General features: G+C 43.5%; 1 protein-coding gene across 1 annotated transcript in view; it reads left to right on the forward strand.

Moving 5' to 3' along the window:
• Positions 1 to 969: 969 nt before the first annotated feature.
• Positions 970 to 20,649, forward strand: part of LOC310789166 (nephrocystin-1-like) — a gene marked incomplete at its 5' end in the record, with an annotated part of 62,579 nt that continues 42,899 nt past the window's right edge. Inside the window, 6 exons of the mRNA XM_083650756.1 lie at positions 970 to 1,275; positions 9,861 to 9,925; positions 10,010 to 10,070; positions 10,799 to 10,932; positions 14,254 to 14,431; positions 19,334 to 19,435. Of these exons, the coding sequence (XP_083506882.1) occupies positions 970 to 1,275; positions 9,861 to 9,925; positions 10,010 to 10,070; positions 10,799 to 10,932; positions 14,254 to 14,431; positions 19,334 to 19,435 (846 nt within the window). The remainder of the gene's footprint in view (positions 1,276 to 9,860; positions 9,926 to 10,009; positions 10,071 to 10,798; positions 10,933 to 14,253; positions 14,432 to 19,333; positions 19,436 to 20,649) is intronic.

Below are 20,649 nucleotides of genomic sequence, written 5' to 3' on the forward strand. Positions count from 1 at the left end.
ACAGGGGTTGGCTATAATTTAAGTGACAGACCAAAGGACAAATCAAAAATTCCAGTGTGGAATCCACTCTTAAAGGCGAGGAGTGACGATTTTTTGTCGTGCCGTTTTTATTCCAGCGGGCTGAAACGCTGCATTTGCTCCTCTAAACAGAGCTTGATTTAATTTATTATTTCGGCCTTTTTCAAAATTATTTTTTCATTTTGTAGTAGTGATGGTGCATATTTATCGATACAAGCCGTGTTTTTATTTAAACATGACCCGAAAGTATGTTTAATACTAGATTGAAATGAGCCCAGAATGCAGAAATCTCCCATAGTGATTACATTACAGCGTGGTTAGAGCGGTGGGTTTGTCCTGCCTACTATCATGCCTAACTAGTGGCTAACCCAAACAGGTGTAAAATTCACTCGTGTTGAGATTTGAAAAAACACATTTTACAGCTGTTAGGACTCTGTGTGTGTGTGTGTGTGTGTGTGTGTGTGTGTGTGTGTGTGTGTGTGTGTGTGTGTGTGTGTGTGTGTGTGTGACTGTGTGTGTGTGTGTGTGTGTGTGTGTGTGTGTGTGTGTGTGTGTGTGTGTGCGTGCGTGCGTGCGTGCGTGCGTGCGTGTGTGTGTGTGGCCGTAGGCTGTAAAATGTGTTTTGCGCTCTGAGGCATTCGAGGGACTAAACAAGAGTCGGCTGACAGCAGCACCTGTGCTAGGCTGTCCCCTCGACAGTGGCGAGTTATTCCTCGACACTGACGCCAGTGACTGGGGAATCGGAGCAGTCCTCTCCCAAGTGCAAAGGGGGGAGGAGAGGCTTCTAGCCTATGGAAGCAGGATATTGTCACCTACTGAACAAAACTACTGCACCACCCGACGAGAGCTTCTGGCAGCGGTGGAGTTCACCTCCCTCCCTTCAGACAGTACCTGCTAGGGAGAGCATTCACCATCCAGACCGACCACAGCAGCCTGCGCTGGCTGACCCGGATGCGGGAGCCGGAGGGCCAGCTTGCCCGCTGGCTTGAGAAACTGGCAGAGTACGACTTCAAGGTGATCCATCGTCCAGGGAGGCACCATCAGAATGCGGACGCACTCTGGAGGAGGCCCTGCCGGAAGTTGTGTCCTTGCACCGTGCCAGAGCCTAACCTCGGTGAGCCGCCTCAACATCAGGGAGTGCAGTGCGATCTGGCTGAAAGTTCAAGTGAGACAGAGCTTCATCCAGTGGGGGTAGTGGTGGCCGACAGTCACTACATGAGCAGGACAGCTGCTAAGCCGGAGTTTCCTCTCATAAGGGTACTGAGCACATCAAGCGACGACAGCTGTGACTGAGCTCTGTCACATCCAAGCGTCCACATGGTGAGTGAGCCATCTCACACTAACCTCTTCTGTGGCTGGACACTAGAGCAGTTGAACAACGCTCAAGAGACTGACCCAGACATAGCGCCTGTGAAGAAGTGGATGGAGGAAGGGAGGGAGCGCCCCCCATGGGCCGATATAACCCCCTGCAGCCCTGCCACCAAAACCAACTGGGCACAATGGAAAAGGCTCTACCAGAAAGATGGAGTCGTAATGAGAAGATTTTACTGCACTGAAGGCAAGGTGTTCTACCCACAGATACTACTGCCTCGTGCCTACCGCCCCTCCGTGATGGAACAGATGCATGACGGCCCTGTGGGTGGCCACTTCGGGGTGGAGAGACCCTGGCACACCTTAAAACCAGGTATTTTTGGTACAACATGATTAGGACGATGTCAACTTGTGGTGCCACACCTGCACCAGTTGTGCGGCAAAAGCTCGCCCTAAGCAAACCCCCCAAGCTGCTATGGGCACTGTGTGAGTCTGCGCTCCTATGGAGAGGATCACAGTCGACCTGATGGGACCCTTAAACAAGACAGAGAGACACAACCGCTTCGTACTAGTGGTCAGGCCCGATTTTTGCTGCTACATTAGGGTGGGCTGGTAGGGGGCAACTTTGGCGGTAGGTCGCCAGAGGTTGTCGGTTCGGGGATGGGGATTAAGTTGCATTATAGTCGAATTTATAAAGAATGATTTGAAGCAGGGAGTAGAAGCCATTTCCAGAGTAAAGTGTAATTGGGGACACTAAATTGTTCCAGTAGGTGTCACCATTCTGTTTTGGGTCACCAAAACTGTAAATAGGAACTTTCACTCAGGTGACAGGCCAATGTTTACAAGACTATAATTATCAAAACTATTCGCAAACTAACTATGTAGGCTACAAACTAACTATTTACAAAACTATTGCTATATTTCCAAGACTTTTAGTCTCATTCAAACTCAAAATGAAAAGTGACAAAGAAAATAACTTTGAAAGCAGATTGACTTACCCTAAAAATAAATAAAAATCCTTCATCCAGTTTAAAATAATCAACTTCATAGCATTTATTTTCATTGGATGAGCTTATTTCTCAAATCAAATTAAAGACTAATCCAGTGAGACAACAAACTATATTTGCCATTTAGCCTTCAAAACTATTATATTTCCTCTGCCCAATTAAAAAACATAGCTCTTTGGTGTGATGATAAGTATGTGGCAAGATGGAAAGAGATTGAGACTGAATGCAGGGGGATCCCAATACAAGCAATGAGTGGAGATTATAAGCTCACATTATCTCATCAGAATTATCTGAGTCCCTTTACATTGTTTAGCCTACTCTGTGTACTTGGTTTGATGTCATAAAAGACAGATTGTAAGCCAAACAGCATGAGTTCCAGATTCAAATCCTGGGCTGATAGAGGTATTACTGCCTATTGTAATATAATGGATGGAGATACATTAGAGAGCTTTCAAACACTAAGTAAAAAATAGGACTTGGAGAAGGAAGATTTGTTTGGATACTTGCAGGCACGACACTATTTATTGAAAGAAATTAAGATTGGGGAAATAACTCGGGAACCCAGTGGTCTAATACAATTAATGGTAATGGCATACAAAAGTAATTCTAAATCAATAGTCTCAAAATTGTACCAGGGAATTCTAATGGGAAGGGGGAAATACTACAAATGATATAAAAAAAAAGATGGGAAAAATAACTAAACCATACAATAACTGAACGTGAATGGGAGAATATGTGTGAAACAGTCTTTTCTACTTCCTGCTCCTTGCAGTGGCATGAATTTAGTTGGAAGAACCTTATAAGGTTTTTTATTACACCTAAAATTAAACCATATGTCACCAGTAAACCATACATGCTGGAGAAACTGTGGGTCTGATGAGGCAAACCATTTCCACATCTTCTGGAAGATGTGGCAGTGTCAGTATTACCTGTTATATACAAGGCTGTATCAGTATTACCTGTTATATACAAGGCTGTATCAGTATTACCTGTTATATACAAGGCTGGTATCAGTATTACCTGTTATATACAAGGCTGTATCAGTATTACCTGTTATATACAAGGCTGTATCAGTATTACCTGTTATATACAAGGCTGTATCAGTATTACCTGTTATATACAAGGCTGTATCAGTATTACCTGTTATATACAAGGCTGTATGAGTATTACCTGTTATAAGGCTCTATCAGTATTACCTGTTATATACAAGGCTGGTATCAGTATTACCTGTTATATACAAGGCTGTATCAGTATTACCTGTTATATACAAGGCTGTATCAGTATTACCTGTTATATTACAAGGCTGTATCAGTATTACCTGTTATATACAAGTCTGTATCAGTATTACCTGTTATATACAAGGCTGTATCAGTATTACCTGTTATATACAAGGCTGGTATCAGTATTACCTGTTATATACAAGGCTGCTATCAGTATTACCTGTTATATACAAGGCTGTATCAGTATTACCTGTTATATACAAGGCTGGTATCAGTATTACCTGTTATATACAAGGCTGCTATCAGTATTACCTGTTATATACAAGGCTGTATCAGTATTACCTGTTATATACAAGGCTCTATCAGTATTACCTGTTATATACAAGGCTGTATCTGTATTACCTTGTAATATACAAGGCTCTATCAGTATTACCTGTTATATACACGCACACACACACACCCACACACACACACACACACACACACACACACACACACACACACACACACACAGTCTATATATATAGATATATATATATATATATATATATATATATATATATATATATATATATATATAGATAGATAGCCTATAGATAGATAGATAGATAGATAGATAGATAGATAGATAGATAGATAGATAGATATTTTTATTCAAGTGTCATGCACACAGGGTGCTCAGCCCGCATGGGCTTATAAGACACTAAAGACAACAATCTTGCATGGTGTGTAAACAATTTGACACAAACATCCAGTATGTATGCATATATATACACACACACACACACACACTGTGTGTGTGTGTATATATAAACATATCCACACTGGATACATATACACAAACGTACACATTATAGAACTCAAATCAAATATACAGCATATTTTTTCTCTTTTCCCAGGCTTTAGAAATGAAATTGGGTGCATGGAATGCTCCCTTTCTAAAACATAAGTCAAATTATAATTATTATATATATACATATATATATATATATATATATATATATAATAATTATAATTTGAATGCCACAACACACGCAGCTCGAGTGCTATACTGCTTTTATAAAACGGTTTCCAAGTATGATAATATAATAATAATAGTAATACTATAAGTCCGACTGCCATGGCATTCTGGTAGAGTCAGTTGAAACACTACTGTAAGGCGGGACCGCAAGAACGTGCGGGTGATTTGATTGGATCGTTCTGAGACTGAAGTTGACATTGGCCAATCCTGGCGCTTGCTGAGAAGCTGAGAGCTTTCTGGAAAGCCCAACACGCAGCTCGAGCGCAGCGCTGCATTCTCAGCGCTTGCTGAGAAGCTGAGAGCTTTCTGGAAAGCCCGACACCAACTAACGTTACGGGGTTAAATGCGGGGTTAACAGCCTTTCTTTTGCAAAGAAGACATTAGCCCGCATCTATTCTTGTACAAAACATAATTTTCTGCGAAGTATTAGTAAAGTTATAAGCGAAGATCGATTCACAAGGATCTGACAGCTGTCTCCGCCATTTGTTTTTTCTACATTGTCATTGTAACCAAAGCCTTTTAGTAAGAGAGTTGCGTGGCCATGGGTTATGAGTTGCGTGGCCATGGGTTATTGGAGTGGGTTACGGGATTTATACGATGGCTGTGAACCAATCAGATTGCTTGATTTGAGAGAGCCGTTTTATAAATATATATATATAGGACCTCTTCCATCCATCCATCCATCCATCCATCCATTCATATATCTATCCATCCATATATCTATCTATCTATCTATTCATCGATCGATCGATCTATCTATCTATCTATTCATCGATCGATCAATCGATCTATCTATCTATCTATCTATTCATCGATCGATCTATCTATCTATCTATCTATTCATCGATCGATCTATCTATCTATCTATCTATCTTATCTATCTATCTATCTATCTATCTATCTATCTATCTATCTATCTATCTATCTATCTATCTATCTATCCATCTTATCTTATCTATCTATCTATCTATCTATCTATCTATCTATCTATCTATCTATCTATCTATCTATCTATCCATATATCTATCTATCCATATATCTATCTATCTATCTATCTATCTATCTATCTATCTATCTATCTATCTATCTATCTATCTATCTATCTATCTCTGACAGAAAGGCGTAATCCAACGAAGTTGCCACTTGGGTGGACATAACCTCGCGTCACCAGGCTCTTCTCGGGGAGAAAAGGGTGGACTTGCAACCATGCAACTAAATGACCATAAAGTGTGAAGCTGTTACAATACAGTAGGTGGCGGTAATGCAACAATTAAGAATGCCAACCGCCATAAAACGGAGAAGAAGAAGAAGAAGAAGAAGAAGAAGGAGAAGAAGGAGAAGAAGGAGAAGAAGGAGAAGAAGGAGAAGAAGGAGAAGAAGGGGAAGAAGGGGAAGAAGAGGAAGAAGAGGAAGAAGAAGAAGAAGACGGTTGGCCAGCGACCAATGGCAGGACGTCTGCATGTTTGCTAACGCTAGCTAGTGCTGTCAGATGGAGTAGCAGCGTCTGCAGAGCTGCACATGTGGACTGTTTATCTTTGTGCAAATGCCTCCAAAACGAAAAGGACCTTTGCAACTTGTCCAGAGAGACACGGACGACATCAAACGACAGGTTTGTTAGTAAACTATGGTTGAATGTAGCCTCAACGCGAGACTCATCAGAATGACTGATGAGTCTCTCGTTGAGGCTAGGTTGAATGTAGCCTGGTATCCAGCTCCATATGAATCACAGTTGTCAGCAGCACCTACTCTTCATTCAGCACTTTCATTGGGGCTGGTTACCAGGCTAGGCTGAATGCAGTCGCTTGAGTCTTGATCTACGAGCTGTGCTGTGTGTGAGTTCCTTTGTACCACGCTTCTGTATTTCACTGTGATGTTCTGTCGACACCAGGAAATGAAAGGTACCATGTAACGTTACAGGCGGCTGAACTGAAACAAAGTTTGTGTAGTAGATCCTGTCATCACGCGTACCAGATAGGAGAGGTACTATGCACACACGTATCCAGATAGAACAGCAAGTCAAGTCAGAGCAATTCAACAGCCCAGTATCATTCAATTCAATATATTGTAACGAAGTGGGTATTCGTCCAAGGAACTGGAGACTTGAAGTTGGTACAGGCTTTTTATTCTTGTCTTCACAATACACGCTCCTAGCAGCTAGCTTCGCTGCTAGCTCTAAACCACCCGGTCAGCTCGCCCACCCTGGCCTGACTGGCCTCCGCCCCGGCCGCTGGTCACATATATCCCCTTCCCCCTAGGAACACACCCACACATATCAGTTCCTAGCCAAGCACGGAAACACCCCAATACACGTAATTACCCGATACGTTACACATCCCCCACACAAATTTAATGTCGCTTCCACGCGACATGCACAACCCACACACATCCCCCTGTACCAAAACACACCCAACACAATATTTTTTCCCATCACCACATCAAATTCTAATTCCCCAACAAACAGTCTTTTCTTTTCAGCACCCCCGTCATAATGTCCAGTTTGCATCAGGTACTCCGTAATGTCTAGTTTTCCATTAGGTACTCCCATAATGTCTAGTTTCCCATTAGGCACTCCATAATGTCTAGTTTTCATTATTTCCCTTCTTTTTCACACATTTAAATTCAACCCACATTTCCCACATTTAGTCCCTTTTAAACCCCATTTCCATCCCCCCTTTTCCCAGCTTCACCAATTCCCCTGAAGCACTCTTTTCGGTCCCCCCTTTTTGTTTGTTCCAGTAGCAAATGCACGAACGAGCACCGGATCGACATCCTCGTCCTCCGGTCTCCACTCGCGCCCGTCGACTCTCCAGCTGACCCTGGCGTCGTCCTCCCGGCCTCGCACTCGCTCGTTTTTCCGTCCCCCTCCTCCAGGGTTGAGGACAGCAGAGCGAACACCACCGGCGTCGATCTTCCCCTCGGCTCTCCGCTCGTTTTTCCGTCCCCCTCCTCCAGGGTTGAGGACAGCAGAGCGAACACCACCGGCGTCGATCTTCCCCTCGGCTCTCCGCAGTGCAACGTTAGGGGGTGTATAGCGGTTAGGCTGGGCCGGTTCCCCCGGCGGTAACCCCTCTCGCTCACTCGGAGACACGAGCGTCGCTCTCCCGACTGTAACAACGCTGCAGACGATGTCCCTCTCTTCCCTCTGGCTGTTCACGCTCTTCCCAGCCTGCGTCTCACCTCCGGCCTCCACACTCTCAGTGCAGTCCCTGGCCAAGTGCTCCGGTGACTGGCAAGTCCAGCAGAGTCTCACCTGTCTGCCGCCTGCACGTCTCTCTTCTCCCGCTGTCCCCCGATCTCCGACAGCCTCTGGACACTCTCTGGCTAGATGTCCGATCGCGCTACATGCCCAGCAGGCTCCCTGCTGTCCATGTCGTTGTCCCGCATACCCGGTCCGTCTCCCGGAACCGCATCGGCACCACCTCGCCACGTGGCCCGGCTCTCTGCAGGTCCAACACAGTCTCTTCCATGGCTCTTCCGGCCGCTCTCCCCGCTGCATTACCTCCGCGCTCATCAAGTCCACCCGCTGCATGACTTCTCGCAGCGCCCGCATCACCTCTACTGCCCAGGCAGGAGTCTCTTGCACCAGCCGTCCGACCTCTCTCAACACACGGGCCTCCATGCCCGCCAGCATCGAGCTGATCCCCGCCGTCAGCTCTCTTTTCCTCCCGTTCACCGATGGCCATTCTCCGGAGATACTTGATTCTCCGCGCACCATCGCACGTGGTTTTAGCAGCTAGCAGCTAGCAGTTAGCACCCCTGGTAGCTAACTTACTAGCGCTAGTTTCTAGAGCCAAAAAGCCGCACCACCCGTCTCTTTTGCCGTTCCTTCTCACCCTCTCCCCTCTCGGCCGAATCAGAGGCGTTACCGCTTTACTGTCTGGCACCAATGTAACGAAGTGGGTATTCGTCCAAGGAACTGGAGACTTGAAGTTGGTACAGGCTTTTTATTCTTGTCTTCACAATACACGCTCCTAGCAGCTAGCTTCGCTGCTAGCTCTAAACCACCCGGTCAGCTCGCCCACCCTGGCCTGACTGGCCTCCGCCCCGGCCGCTGGTCACATATATCCCCTTCCCCCTAGGAACACACCCACACATATCAGTTCCTAGCCAAGCACGGAAACACCCCAATACACGTAATTACCCGATACGTTACAATATGAAAGAAAACTCAATTTCTTAGACTTTTAAACGTTAAAAAAAAGGATCAAAACACAAGTGTTATGTTTTTGTTATCAAATTGGTTTCAACTTCAACAAATTCAATCATTCCATATACAAATTCAGAAAACAGAATTTAAATTCAATCGTCTGCGGGAACAAATCAAATCACTTTGAATCAAAGTCATTTACACAACCAAGATATTTTCTCAAGACTAGAATCATCAAAGTCGAGTCCCGAGTCACCAGAAACCTAGCCCCAGAAGTGACCCTACTACTGTACTCTGTATATTATATTTAATATACTCGTGCACATAGCGTTCCAATAGGCAATAAAGGGGAAAGGCTGTTCAAAACACTCTCCTGTCTCAGACGTCCGATTGCAGATCCGAAGATATGATAGTCCTCCTACGGAAGCCAGTAATTTAGCCCACCTGGGCAGACTTTTCCAGCCCATAATTGTTAATACTTGGCCAATAAGTATGTACAGTAACATACAACATAAAATTAACAGTAATATCTTCATTTAATGTAGAATGCAAAGGACATGTAACTGCCTTGTTACACTCGCATTCCAGGAATATTGTTATTTACCGCGGCTCTTACTGTGGCTGGTTGGATGCTCCAAGCCAGCAAGCAGCACTCTGCCTTGGCTTGGAAACAGCGATCCGCCCGGAGGCACCCTCCCGGTCCTCTGCTCCGAGGCTCGCGCAGTGAGCCACTCCACAGCGCTGTATTTACATGATATTGTGTTTGTACACAGACTTATTGAAACGTGACCGGTAGCTTTCAGATTTGTCCGGTAAAATACATAATTTTGCGGTGCGGAGCGGTGCCGGCTTGTTCTGCCCCAAATCGAGTGGGATCCATAATGTGGATCCCACTCGATTTGAGGGCAGAACAAGCCCTACGCAGCATTCAAGCACCAGGATGGGCCAACGTCAACTCCAGTCCCTCCCACTTTCCAATGGTCAAATCAAACTCCTCCACAGGCTATGTCCCGCCTCTCTAGCCTGTTTCAGTGGGAATACGTCACAAAGACCCATTTCAGCTTGTCTTTAAACTGTGTGTACTAGTCATTTGACTCGAATGGCCACCTCTGCTCTGGACTGTTTCTCTAACCCAGGTTGACAGTCTGCTGCAGGATGTGCAGAAGAGTCGGTGTGGAGCCACTGAAGAGGCGTTTCACAGGTAAACAGACAGACAGACAGACAGACAGACAGACAGACAGACAGACAGACAGACAGACAGACAATGTGTCCACTTAACAAACAGGTGTCGAGAATTGCAGACCTCGGCTCAGAAGATGATGGGAACACTGAAGAAGCTGACCAAGGTTAGTGCCATACTGTCATACTTTTAGATTACACTTAAAGGACGTCACCGGAGAAAAAAACGCTGATTTATTTGCACATGATCTCAAACATATTTGAAAACTGAATTAAAATCAACTCTGAATAACTGTCAAACTAAATGAATTCAAATCAACTCTCAATAACTGTCAAACTAAATGAATTCAAATCAACTCTCAATAACTGTCAAACTAAATGAATGCAAATCAACTCTCAATAACTGTCAAACTAAATGAACGCCTGCAAATTGTTTACAGTTTTGGGATATGTGTTAGATCATGTGCAAAACAAATCAGTGTTGTTCTCCTTTTTTCTAAGATTATTTTGGGGGGTATTTTGTCTTGATCAGATAGGACAGTAGGCAGACAGGAAAGGTGGGGAGAGAGAGAGGATGACATGTGGCAAACGACCACGGGTTGGATTTGAACCCGGGTCGGACACGTGAAGAACAGCCTTTGTGGTGCGCGTTCTACGAGGTGAGCCACCAGGACGCCCAGAAGTTCTCCTTGAAGCCTAAATAAGCTGTAAAGAGTTCAGCAGTAGAATGAGCCTCAAGTTCTGCATCACAAAAATGACAAACAACTAATATGACCTGTTTTCTTTGGTCTTTTCCAGACAGTTTGATGTAACCCTACTATATTGTGTTGTGTCTGATCAAAGCTGACTCTTAACCTAAACTGAAACAATAACCTGCTGTCTGTGTTGTCGTCAGGCCGATGAGCCGGCTCCGGTGGGGAACTACGAGCAGAGGAAGCAGGAGGAGGAGAGACGACTGCAGGGCCTCATGGAGCATCTCCACAGCCTCTCTCTGGAGCTTTCACCTCCAGGACCCAGCGCTGCTGCACGGTAGGGGTGGGCCATATGGCCCTGAAATAATATCACCATATTTCAGGCTATTTCTGCCATAACCATATTCTTGACAAAATATGTTATTATTAGTTTGCAAAACATGCAACAAAAAAAGTGTGTTGTATTCACCTTATGTTCAGACGCGGGGGTGGGCCAAATTCTTCCGGGTCGTGTTAACACTTCGGTGGTCACGGCGCAAAATATAAAAGAACGTCAAATAAGAGAGTTGTTCTTGTAGCGGACAGTGCAGGGGGTAAAACAAAGAACGTAGCCTACTACTTTGAGCTCGGTACACAGCAAGCAAGCGAGTATCCACTCTTAGCCAGGTCAGATAACGTTATCATCGACAATGACGAGCACTTTCTTGTAAAACATACCTGGACTCCAACAAAGAAAGCTTCAGATGGTTTTCTCTCATCCGAGCGCAGCTCGAGCCACTTACGTCTATAAGACCTGCAGACGTTAACGTAATTCCCTGGAATGCGAGAATTCACGAGCCAGTTACATGGCATTGCATTCTTAGACATTGCCGTTTGCTTTTATTTGGTATGTTACATACAATTGGCTAAATTATTAGTTAATTCAGAGTTAGATGATATTGGAGCAGTCCGCCTTTTTCTTTTTTCTTTTTGCCGGAAGTCGTCACACGACCACACAACCGGGTTAAATGGGCGTGGCTACATAAGGTGAATATGTTAGCAGAAACGTAACGTAACAGTTTGTCTTCAAATGTTCAAATATGCTTTAAGTATTACCGTGGTTTTTTGATTGATTGATTGAGTTCTTTATTGATAATGAACAAACAGTATATACATATATACATACACAGGCCCACCATTATCAAAAGGATAAAAAACGCAATAAAGCTAACAGCTTATTTCCATTGCGGTCCTTAAGATGACTGTGATAAAATGTGCACTGTTGTGTGTATGCCTGGATGTGTGTAAGTGTATAACAGTATGAGTGCATCAAGCACTTGTCAGAGTCTGCGGGTAACGCGTGGGTGTGCCTGCCACGCAGGGGGGAGGATAATATGGGGAAGTAGGGCACAGTGAATAATCAATAAAAATAAGCATAAAATAAAATAAAAGACAATTAGTACAATTAAAAATATACCCAACAAATCCTAATAAAATACGTACAATAAAATATAATCAAGTAAAATAAATAAAATAAAATCTAATAAAATACAGGATCGATTGAGACACCGGCTCAGTTACTGGCTGGCCGACAAGAGGTCGCCCCCACCTCAAACACTCTGGCTACCATTAAATCCAGGTTCTGCTTCTCCTGATCCAATTCTTGACTTTTACTTTGAAAGAAGGATAGGGGCTGATTGTCTTAATCTCAGCTGGGAGACTGTTCCAGGCTACTGCCGCTGAGTATAGAAATGAATTCTGGCCAATGCATCTTTTGCATTTTACTGGGACCAAATCTGTAGGGCTCCCTCTAGTGCCGTGACCATGTACATCACTGACCTTGGTGAAGTAATTTCTGAGGTATTTTGGGACAACATTGTTGACTATCCTGCAGTGGACCATGCCGAGTTTGATTTGTGTTACTCTCTCATCTACTCTGAGCCACTTGAGGCTGTCGAAATGAGACTGTAGTAGGTGAGTCCTGGGATTCAATTGTAAAATGAGTCTGACTAATCTATTTTGCGCTGTCTGGAGCCTGTTTTTCAGTGACAATGTGATGCTGGTGTACCAGGAGGAACATGCGTAATCGTATTGACATTGAACCAGGGCTCCCGCTAGAATCTCCAAAGCATACCTGTTAACAGAGGTTGAAATCCTAGTGAGGAATTTCACTCTCTGGTTAACCTTTTTGGCTACCCTCTGCGCCATGCTCTCTCCTGATAAGGTGTTGTCCAACACACAGCCCAAGTATGTAACCTCCTCTCTGGCTGAGACCTCTACGTCTCCCACCACTACCCTAAACCCCGGAGACCTCCTCAATTTAATGGTAGAACCAAAGAGGATGGCTTCTGTCGTACCTAAGTGGAGGGACAACCTGTTATCAACCAGCCAGCAACTGATCCTGAGTAGTTCTCGGCTGAGGATCCTTTCTACCTCCCCTTTATCTTGGTGTGAGACCAGTAGAGCAGCATCGTCCGCAAAAAGAAGCAAATCACAATCACAGACAGATTTCATGTCATTGACATATAAAAGCAAGCAGTGGAGGACTCGCACACAGAACTATAGACAAGACAAAGTCTTAAAAGATCAGATCCATTTTATTGTAGGATCGGCACAAATTGGCAGCAAACGTTTCAGTCCTAGTTGGACTATCGTCAGTGCAGCACTGACAATAAAATGGATCTGATCTTTTAAGACTTTGTCTTGTCTATAGTTCTGTGTGCGAGTCCTCCACTGCTTGCTACTGTATCTTATTTGACTGCCGCACCAGAAGCAAGAATCACTAGGACCGATGTCAAGCGCGCAGCTCTCTTCATGCTCAGTAATTGACATATAAAAGAAATAAAACTGGACCTAAAATGCTCCCTTAAGGCACCCCACAAGTTGGCTCTAGTGAAGATGACATGGTGCCATTCACTTCCACCACTTGCTTCCTCCCCCTTAGGTATGACTCTACCCACCTTAGCGAAGCACTGTTAAACCCATAGCCTTCATTTTAAATAACAGTATATTGTGGTTCACGGTGTCAAAAGCTTTTTGTAAATCTAATAAAACCATTCCACAATATTTACCTTTGTCTACTTCTGTTCTAATTTGGTCTGTCAGGTACAGCAAACATGTGTCTGTGGAGTGAGATATTCTAAACCCCGACTGAAACTCATACAGGATGTTGTTTGTTGACAGGTATTCATTTATTTGCTCAAAGATGATTATTTCCATAACCTTTGACACCGTGCTGAGGATCGAGACAGGACGGTAATTCCCCGGGTCTAGTTTATTTCCTTTTTTATAGATAGGAATAACTCTGGCTGATTTAAGATCAGTGGGAAAATGCCCCTTGTTTGTTGAAGGAGGAGTTTCACCGGCAGGACGTAGTGCGTGGGAGGATTACGTTATTCTCCTCCTGGAATAGGCTCCCCGAACCGACCAGAGGAGGCACTAGTGCAGCGACCAGGACTCATAACCTGAATCCGGCTTCCCACCCGCAGACACGGCCAATTGTGCCTGTATGTACGCCCGACAACCTGGAGGTAACACAGGGGCTCGAACCTGCGACCCTTGTGTTGCTATACGAGGAATCTACCGGTGTACTAGCCGGACGCCCGTCTGGTCAATTAACATTGCAAAGTCATGTTAGACGGTGTGGCTCTTTTTCCACATGCTTTGTTTTGATCCACAGTCACACCTCCAAGGAAGACAGCGAGGAAGCTGACGACGATGACAGTGACGATGACGACGGTGACGTCAATGATGAAGATGAGAAGAGAGCAGTGAAGCCGCCTTCTCAGTCTGACCCTCGTATCTACACAGCACTCAGCGACTTCAGAGGAGAACAGGAAGGAGATCTTTCTGTTCAGGTGAGTTACTTCCTGTTTCCCGAGATCTCCCCTGCGAGGGCAGCATTCGGCCCACAAGGCATTGTGATGGTTCATCATTTCCTGCACATGGAGCAACATGGCAGAAGAAGCGATAAATAAATGATCACATTCATACAAACAATATTAGGATTTAGTCTTCAATGACATGAACTCATCGGTAACATCTAATAATAATCTACAGAGTATTTGTCACATTTCAAACGCTTATTAGTTGTAGTTGACATTCAACAATTCAACTGTTCAACAGATTTAGAGTTCTCACCGGGCCTGAAAATTCAAACCCCACCCGACCCGACCCGAGTAAGTTGAAGCCCGAGCCCGTCGTGCTGAGTCGGGTCCCGTCGGGCTGAAACTCTAAGCAGATTATCTATAGAGTCTATTAGGGGTGCTCCAAAAAATCGATTCTGAAAGGATCGCGATTCTTAATGCCACGATTCCTGGATCGATTCCAAACTCCCAAGAATCGATTCTTAAAATCGTTAAAAAAAAAAAAAAAAAAAAAAAAAATTTTTTTTACAGTGCACCTGAACGCAACATGCAAGATACCGGCTGAATAAGTGTCCAAATGTTCATGTCATTTGTGTACTGTACTGCCACGGTGCCACCACCTCTTGCACTTAAGAACTCTGGTTAATGTATTCCCCCCAAAATCTATAAATCCTTCTCAAAGTCTACAGATCCCCCCCAGCCTATAAATCCATCTTATCTGAAGAACATAAGGGGGGAATTCCCCCCTAGTTTGCAAAATGAATTTAGGCCCTGACTCTAATACAGAAGTTGAATTTGAAGTCCAGCATTAATACATTTGTAATTTTTTGTCTTATATTTACCTTTGTGTTATTGCAATATAAAACTACCGTACATAATTGAAAATCGATTCTAGATTCTGGAATCGAGAATCGTTGGAATCGAGAATCGATTCTGGAATCGGATCGTGACCCCAGGAATCGGAATCGAATCGGATCGTGGCTTAGCCGGATCGGAGAACCCCTAGAGTCTATGTGACAATTGATGAACATACATGTTACACGAGGTGCAGGTGTGTGGAACAGGTTATGAACATACATGTTACACTAGGTGCAGGTGTGTGGAACAGGTTATGAACATACATGTTACACTAGGTGCAGGTGTGTGGAACAGGTTATGAACATACATGTTACACTAGGTGCAGGTGTGTGGAACAGGTTATGAACATACATGTTACACTAGGTGCAGGTGTGTGGAACAGGTTATGAACATACATGTTACACTAGGTGCAGGAGTGTGGAACAGGTTATGAACATACATGTTACACTAGGTGCAGGTGTGTGGAACAGGTTATGAACATACATGTTACACTAGGTGCAGGTGTGTGGAACAGGTTATGAACATACATGTTACACTAGGTGCAGGTGTGTGGAACAGGTTATGAACATACATGTTACACTAGGTGCAGGAGTGTGGAACAGGTTATGAACATACATGTTACACTAGGTGCAGGTGTGTGGAACAGGTTATGAACATACATGTTACACTAGGTGCAGGTGTGTGGAACAGGTTATGAACATACATGTTACACGAGGTGCAGGTGTGTGGAACAGGTTATGAACATACATGTTACACTAGGTGCAGGTGTGTGGAACAGGTTATGAACATACATGTTACACTAGGTGCAGGTGTGTGGAACAGGTTATGAACATACATGTTACACTAGGTGCAGGAGTGTGGAACAGGTTATGAACATACATGTTACACTAGGTGCAGGTGTGTGGAACAGGTTATGAACATACATGTTACACTAGGTGCAGGTGTGTGGAACAGGTTATGAACATACATGTTACACTAGGTGCAGGTGTGTGGAACAGGTTATGAACATACATGTTACACTAGGTGCAGGTGTGTGGAACAGGTTATGAACATACATGTTACACTAGGTGCAGGTGTGTGGAACAGGTTATGAACATACATGTTACACTAGGTGCAGGTGTGTGGAACAGGTTATGAACATACATGTTACACTAGGTGCAGGTGTGTGGAACAGGTTATGAACATACATGTTACACTAGGTGCAGGTGTGTGGAACAGGTTATGAACATACATGTTACACTAGGTGCAGGTGTGTGGAACAGGTTATGAACATACATGTTACACTAGGTGCAGGTGTGTGGAACAGGTTATGAACATACATGTTACACTAGGTGCAGGTGTGTGGAACAGGAAGCAACAGAATCTGTTTGTTAAATGTAAACTAATAAGCTATTCATACAACATCTACAGACAAAGACAAACGGCTGAATTGTTGAATCTCAACTAGGGCTGCACAATTAATCGTATTTTCATCGTCATCGCAATATGAACATGCGCAATAAACACATCGCAAAGACTGCCTGAAACGCAATGAATAACAAAAGTGGTTTTATTTACACGCGTCATGCATTCACACTCAGCATCGGATCATTTTGTCTTGTGTTGTAAATCCAGCATACACCTTTCCCTTGCAACAGTGCACCTCTGCCAAAGCCCAAACACGCTGTGTGTAGTTTCAGCTAGAGTCAGTGTGTATTTCATTTCTTTATTCAGTGGGCATAGGCTATGTTTGGGGTCTATATTAGCATTATTAAAGCAGAAAGACATAGGAACTGTATAGCTAATATGCATGCTTTAATATCTGTTTATTTATCGTCATCGCTATATTGAACAATGTTATCGCACATCGCAGATTTTCCTCATATCGTGCAGGCCCAATCTCAACTAATAAACTGTTACTATACTCTGTAGACTCTGTGTAGGTGCCGGACTATCCAAATAAAGTCTCGCTAATCTTTTACTACTAAGGCCCCTTTCACTATTTCTATAAAATGACTTCTTATAACCAGGTCTAACAAATGTTTTTCCATCTTCTCGAATAATCATGAAAAAGAGGTTTTCTATAAAAAATCAATAAAAGAGACAAAAAGGCACTCTTCAATGTGTTTGCATGACTGCCAAATAAATTGCTTATTTGTTAAGCGGAACTCATGGTCGGGTGTCAAGCTGTCACGCTGCAGCTGGCGAACCTGCCGGCGTGCAGCTCCCCGAAAAAGTAATATAATATTAAATAATGTAATGTAATGTAATATAATGTGATATAATATGATTATAATATAATATAATATAATATGATATAATATGATATAATATAATATCATATCATATCATATCATAATATAATATAATGTAATGTAATATAATGTGATATAATATGATTATACTATAATATAATATAATATGATATAATATGATATAATATGATATAATATAATATAATAAGAATAATATAATATAATATAATATAATATAATATAATATAATATAATATAATTTAATGTAATGTCGATGGGGAGATAACAGGAGTGAGTGAAAGCTATGACCAAGTATATGCACTACATTCTCTCCTTGGGCTAACTTCTACTCATTGAAATCCTAGTGAATTCACACCATTGACTCATTTTGCTGGGGACTCCCCTGGACCCCCTCATCAAGCTGACATTGGAGCATGTATGTCTAGCTGCCGCCGTGCTGTCCTAAAGTTTCTCACTTGATCAATTGAACAGAGGACATTTTCTTTCATCTTGGCCTTTTTATTTGGTCTTAAAAATGTTGTCCATCATCTTGACTTCAAACAGAAGAGGGCGCTCACGCCCTTCAAACAGTGTTTCCACAGTTCTAGTCCTAGTAGAATCATTCTGAAATCTAGGCTGATACAGAGTGAGTGAGCTAAAGAGAGAGTGGTGCCAACTGATGTCCAAAATGCTTGATAGACACATGACTCACATAGCTATTAGTGTGTGTGGGGGGAACAGTTCCAGGAAGTACGCTTGAATGCATCAAATAAAGCTGATAATATACAATTTGATTTTTTAAACGTCTTTAAACCCTTTCAAAGTACCTCACAAACGGCCCATTCTGCTGCAACTCTACACTGCTGCTTAATCCAGAAACTTACTTCCAGGAACTATGGCGAGGTCAAACAAATACAACAAATCAACTGGTCCATTGGAGTGAATGGAGATGACACAACTCTTATATCTCTATGGCTCTGGGCTGATAGGACTCACGCAAGGCAACTACACACCTTTATTTTCAGCCACTGTTTGGTGTGTGGTGAAGATCAACGCGTAGACCAGTGGTTCCCATCCTTGGGGTCGGGACCCCAATTGATGATGTCACTGATGATGATACTTATGATATTACCAATGTACTGAAATTCTGGGGTCCCTAGATTTTTGTGACGTCAATGTGGCATCACAAATCAAAAACGGTTGGTAATCCATTTATACAAGTCAGATATTCATTCTGAAAGCTTTCCTGTCCATCAAACAGGCTGATGGAATTTCTCAATGTAACAAGGTTCATAAATAAGCAGGAGAAATGCAGAAAGTTAAGTGATTAGAATAGAACAGTTGTGCATTCTGCAAGTCAAAGGAGCAACTTTGACTTGCAGGGCCCGGACACACCATACGGCGAAGCTATGCTGAAGCAATGCTGAAACTACGCAGCGTGGAGGCAGTTTCATTTCAGCGTCCTTGTTAAGAGGCGAGACCGATCACACCAGCAGCTGCAGTGATAGTTTCAGCTTCTGTTCTATTTTTCAAGCACGCTGCACCCGAGCTGCCAGGCACGAAGTCAATGCAAGTTGTGAGCAGGGGGAGGGCAGCGCCGAGCGAAGCGTTGAGGAAGAGAGAGTGCTTCTGGTGTGAATGTCAAGGCTCCTGCTCGAAGCTTCCGCGAAGTGCTGCTTCCCGGGACTTAAAATTTGGCGCAGGATTGCGAGAATCGTGCATATTTTTGTCAATTCCCGCAGATTTGTAAGTTATAATGCGGGAGAAGTCGCGCAAACTGGTTTGTTGCCCTGTGTTTCAGAGGGGCACGGTGCTGAGGATCATCAGGAAGACGGCAGATGGATGGTGGCTGGCGCAGGACAATAAAGGCAACAGAGGAGTCGTCCCTAAAACCTACCTGAAGGTACACAACCAGTCAACCAGCCATTTTGTGTCTCAAGATGACACTGATGACACCAGTTTATTTCATTGATTTTCACTCCTCCAGCTGTCACTGCCCTCTTCTCCACCCACTGCCCAGTCACTTCTAGTCATACTATTACACTACCCAGTCACTTCTAGTCATACTATTACACTACCTAGTCACTTCTAGTCATACTATTACACTGCCCAGTCACTTCTAGTCATACTATTACACTGCCCAGTCACTTCTAGTCATACTATTACACTGCCCAGTCACTTCTAGTCATACTATTACACTGCCCAGTCACTTCTAGTCATACTATTACACTGCCCAGTCACTTCTAGTCATACTATTACACTGCCCAGTCACTTCTAGTCATACTATTACAGAGAGTTCCACAAGAGCCGTTCGTCGGACATTTCACCGTCTGGCGCCTCTCTCGATCCGACTCGGAATTTTGACAAGTTGACATGTGCCAGATATGAAATGTGAAAAATACCAAAATTAAAGCCCCTTTGTATATTTTCAATGTGTATTGTATTGAGTTTGAATGAAAGCTTTTATTTTGAAAAATTCCAACCGGACGTCCAAATGATTCTCCTGGGCTGTAGTCTGAAAATGTATTGCTACGGTTTCCAGGTTGAACGTCATGTTTCCTTGCCTGTTCAATGCACCACTATGTTCGCTGATAAATGTTTTGCTACGTTGTGCTATGTTTTCGGCCCGCTGACGCGACCCTGCAAAGCCACTCCTAATATGTAACGCTAAACAAAACACTGTTGCAGATCTGCCTCTCAGACAGCGTTAGTTCCTAACGTTAAATTATCCATGACAGCATTGGACTGAAGAAGTTTGTTATTGTGAGAATTGCAGTTAATTTATTACTGCAAAGGTGGAGGAACTTTGAAAACATGCGCGATGCGGAGTTGTCTTTTATTGGACACGGACAGGTAAAACTTGCTAACACACACACGCTCAAACGTTTGCTGCAGTAATGTTAACGTTATTATTTTCGGTGTATTTCCCCCCCTGACAGGGCGGGGGGTTGACGCTTTTTCCACGACCACATGTCACTAATTGTCATTTCCATCATAAAGATGCATGTCAGCAGAATAACGTTATTTGATGGAGAGAAAAAGTCTAGTGGAGTTTCACTAGCGTCAACGCTAACGTTATTGAATGAGCTATAGGCACCTATCTGTAACGCAACAACG

The sequence above is a fragment of the Poromitra crassiceps genome (genome assembly GCF_964638095.1).
Source record: "Poromitra crassiceps genome assembly, chromosome: 14".
Taxonomy (NCBI): Eukaryota; Metazoa; Chordata; class Actinopteri; order Beryciformes; family Melamphaidae; genus Poromitra; species Poromitra crassiceps.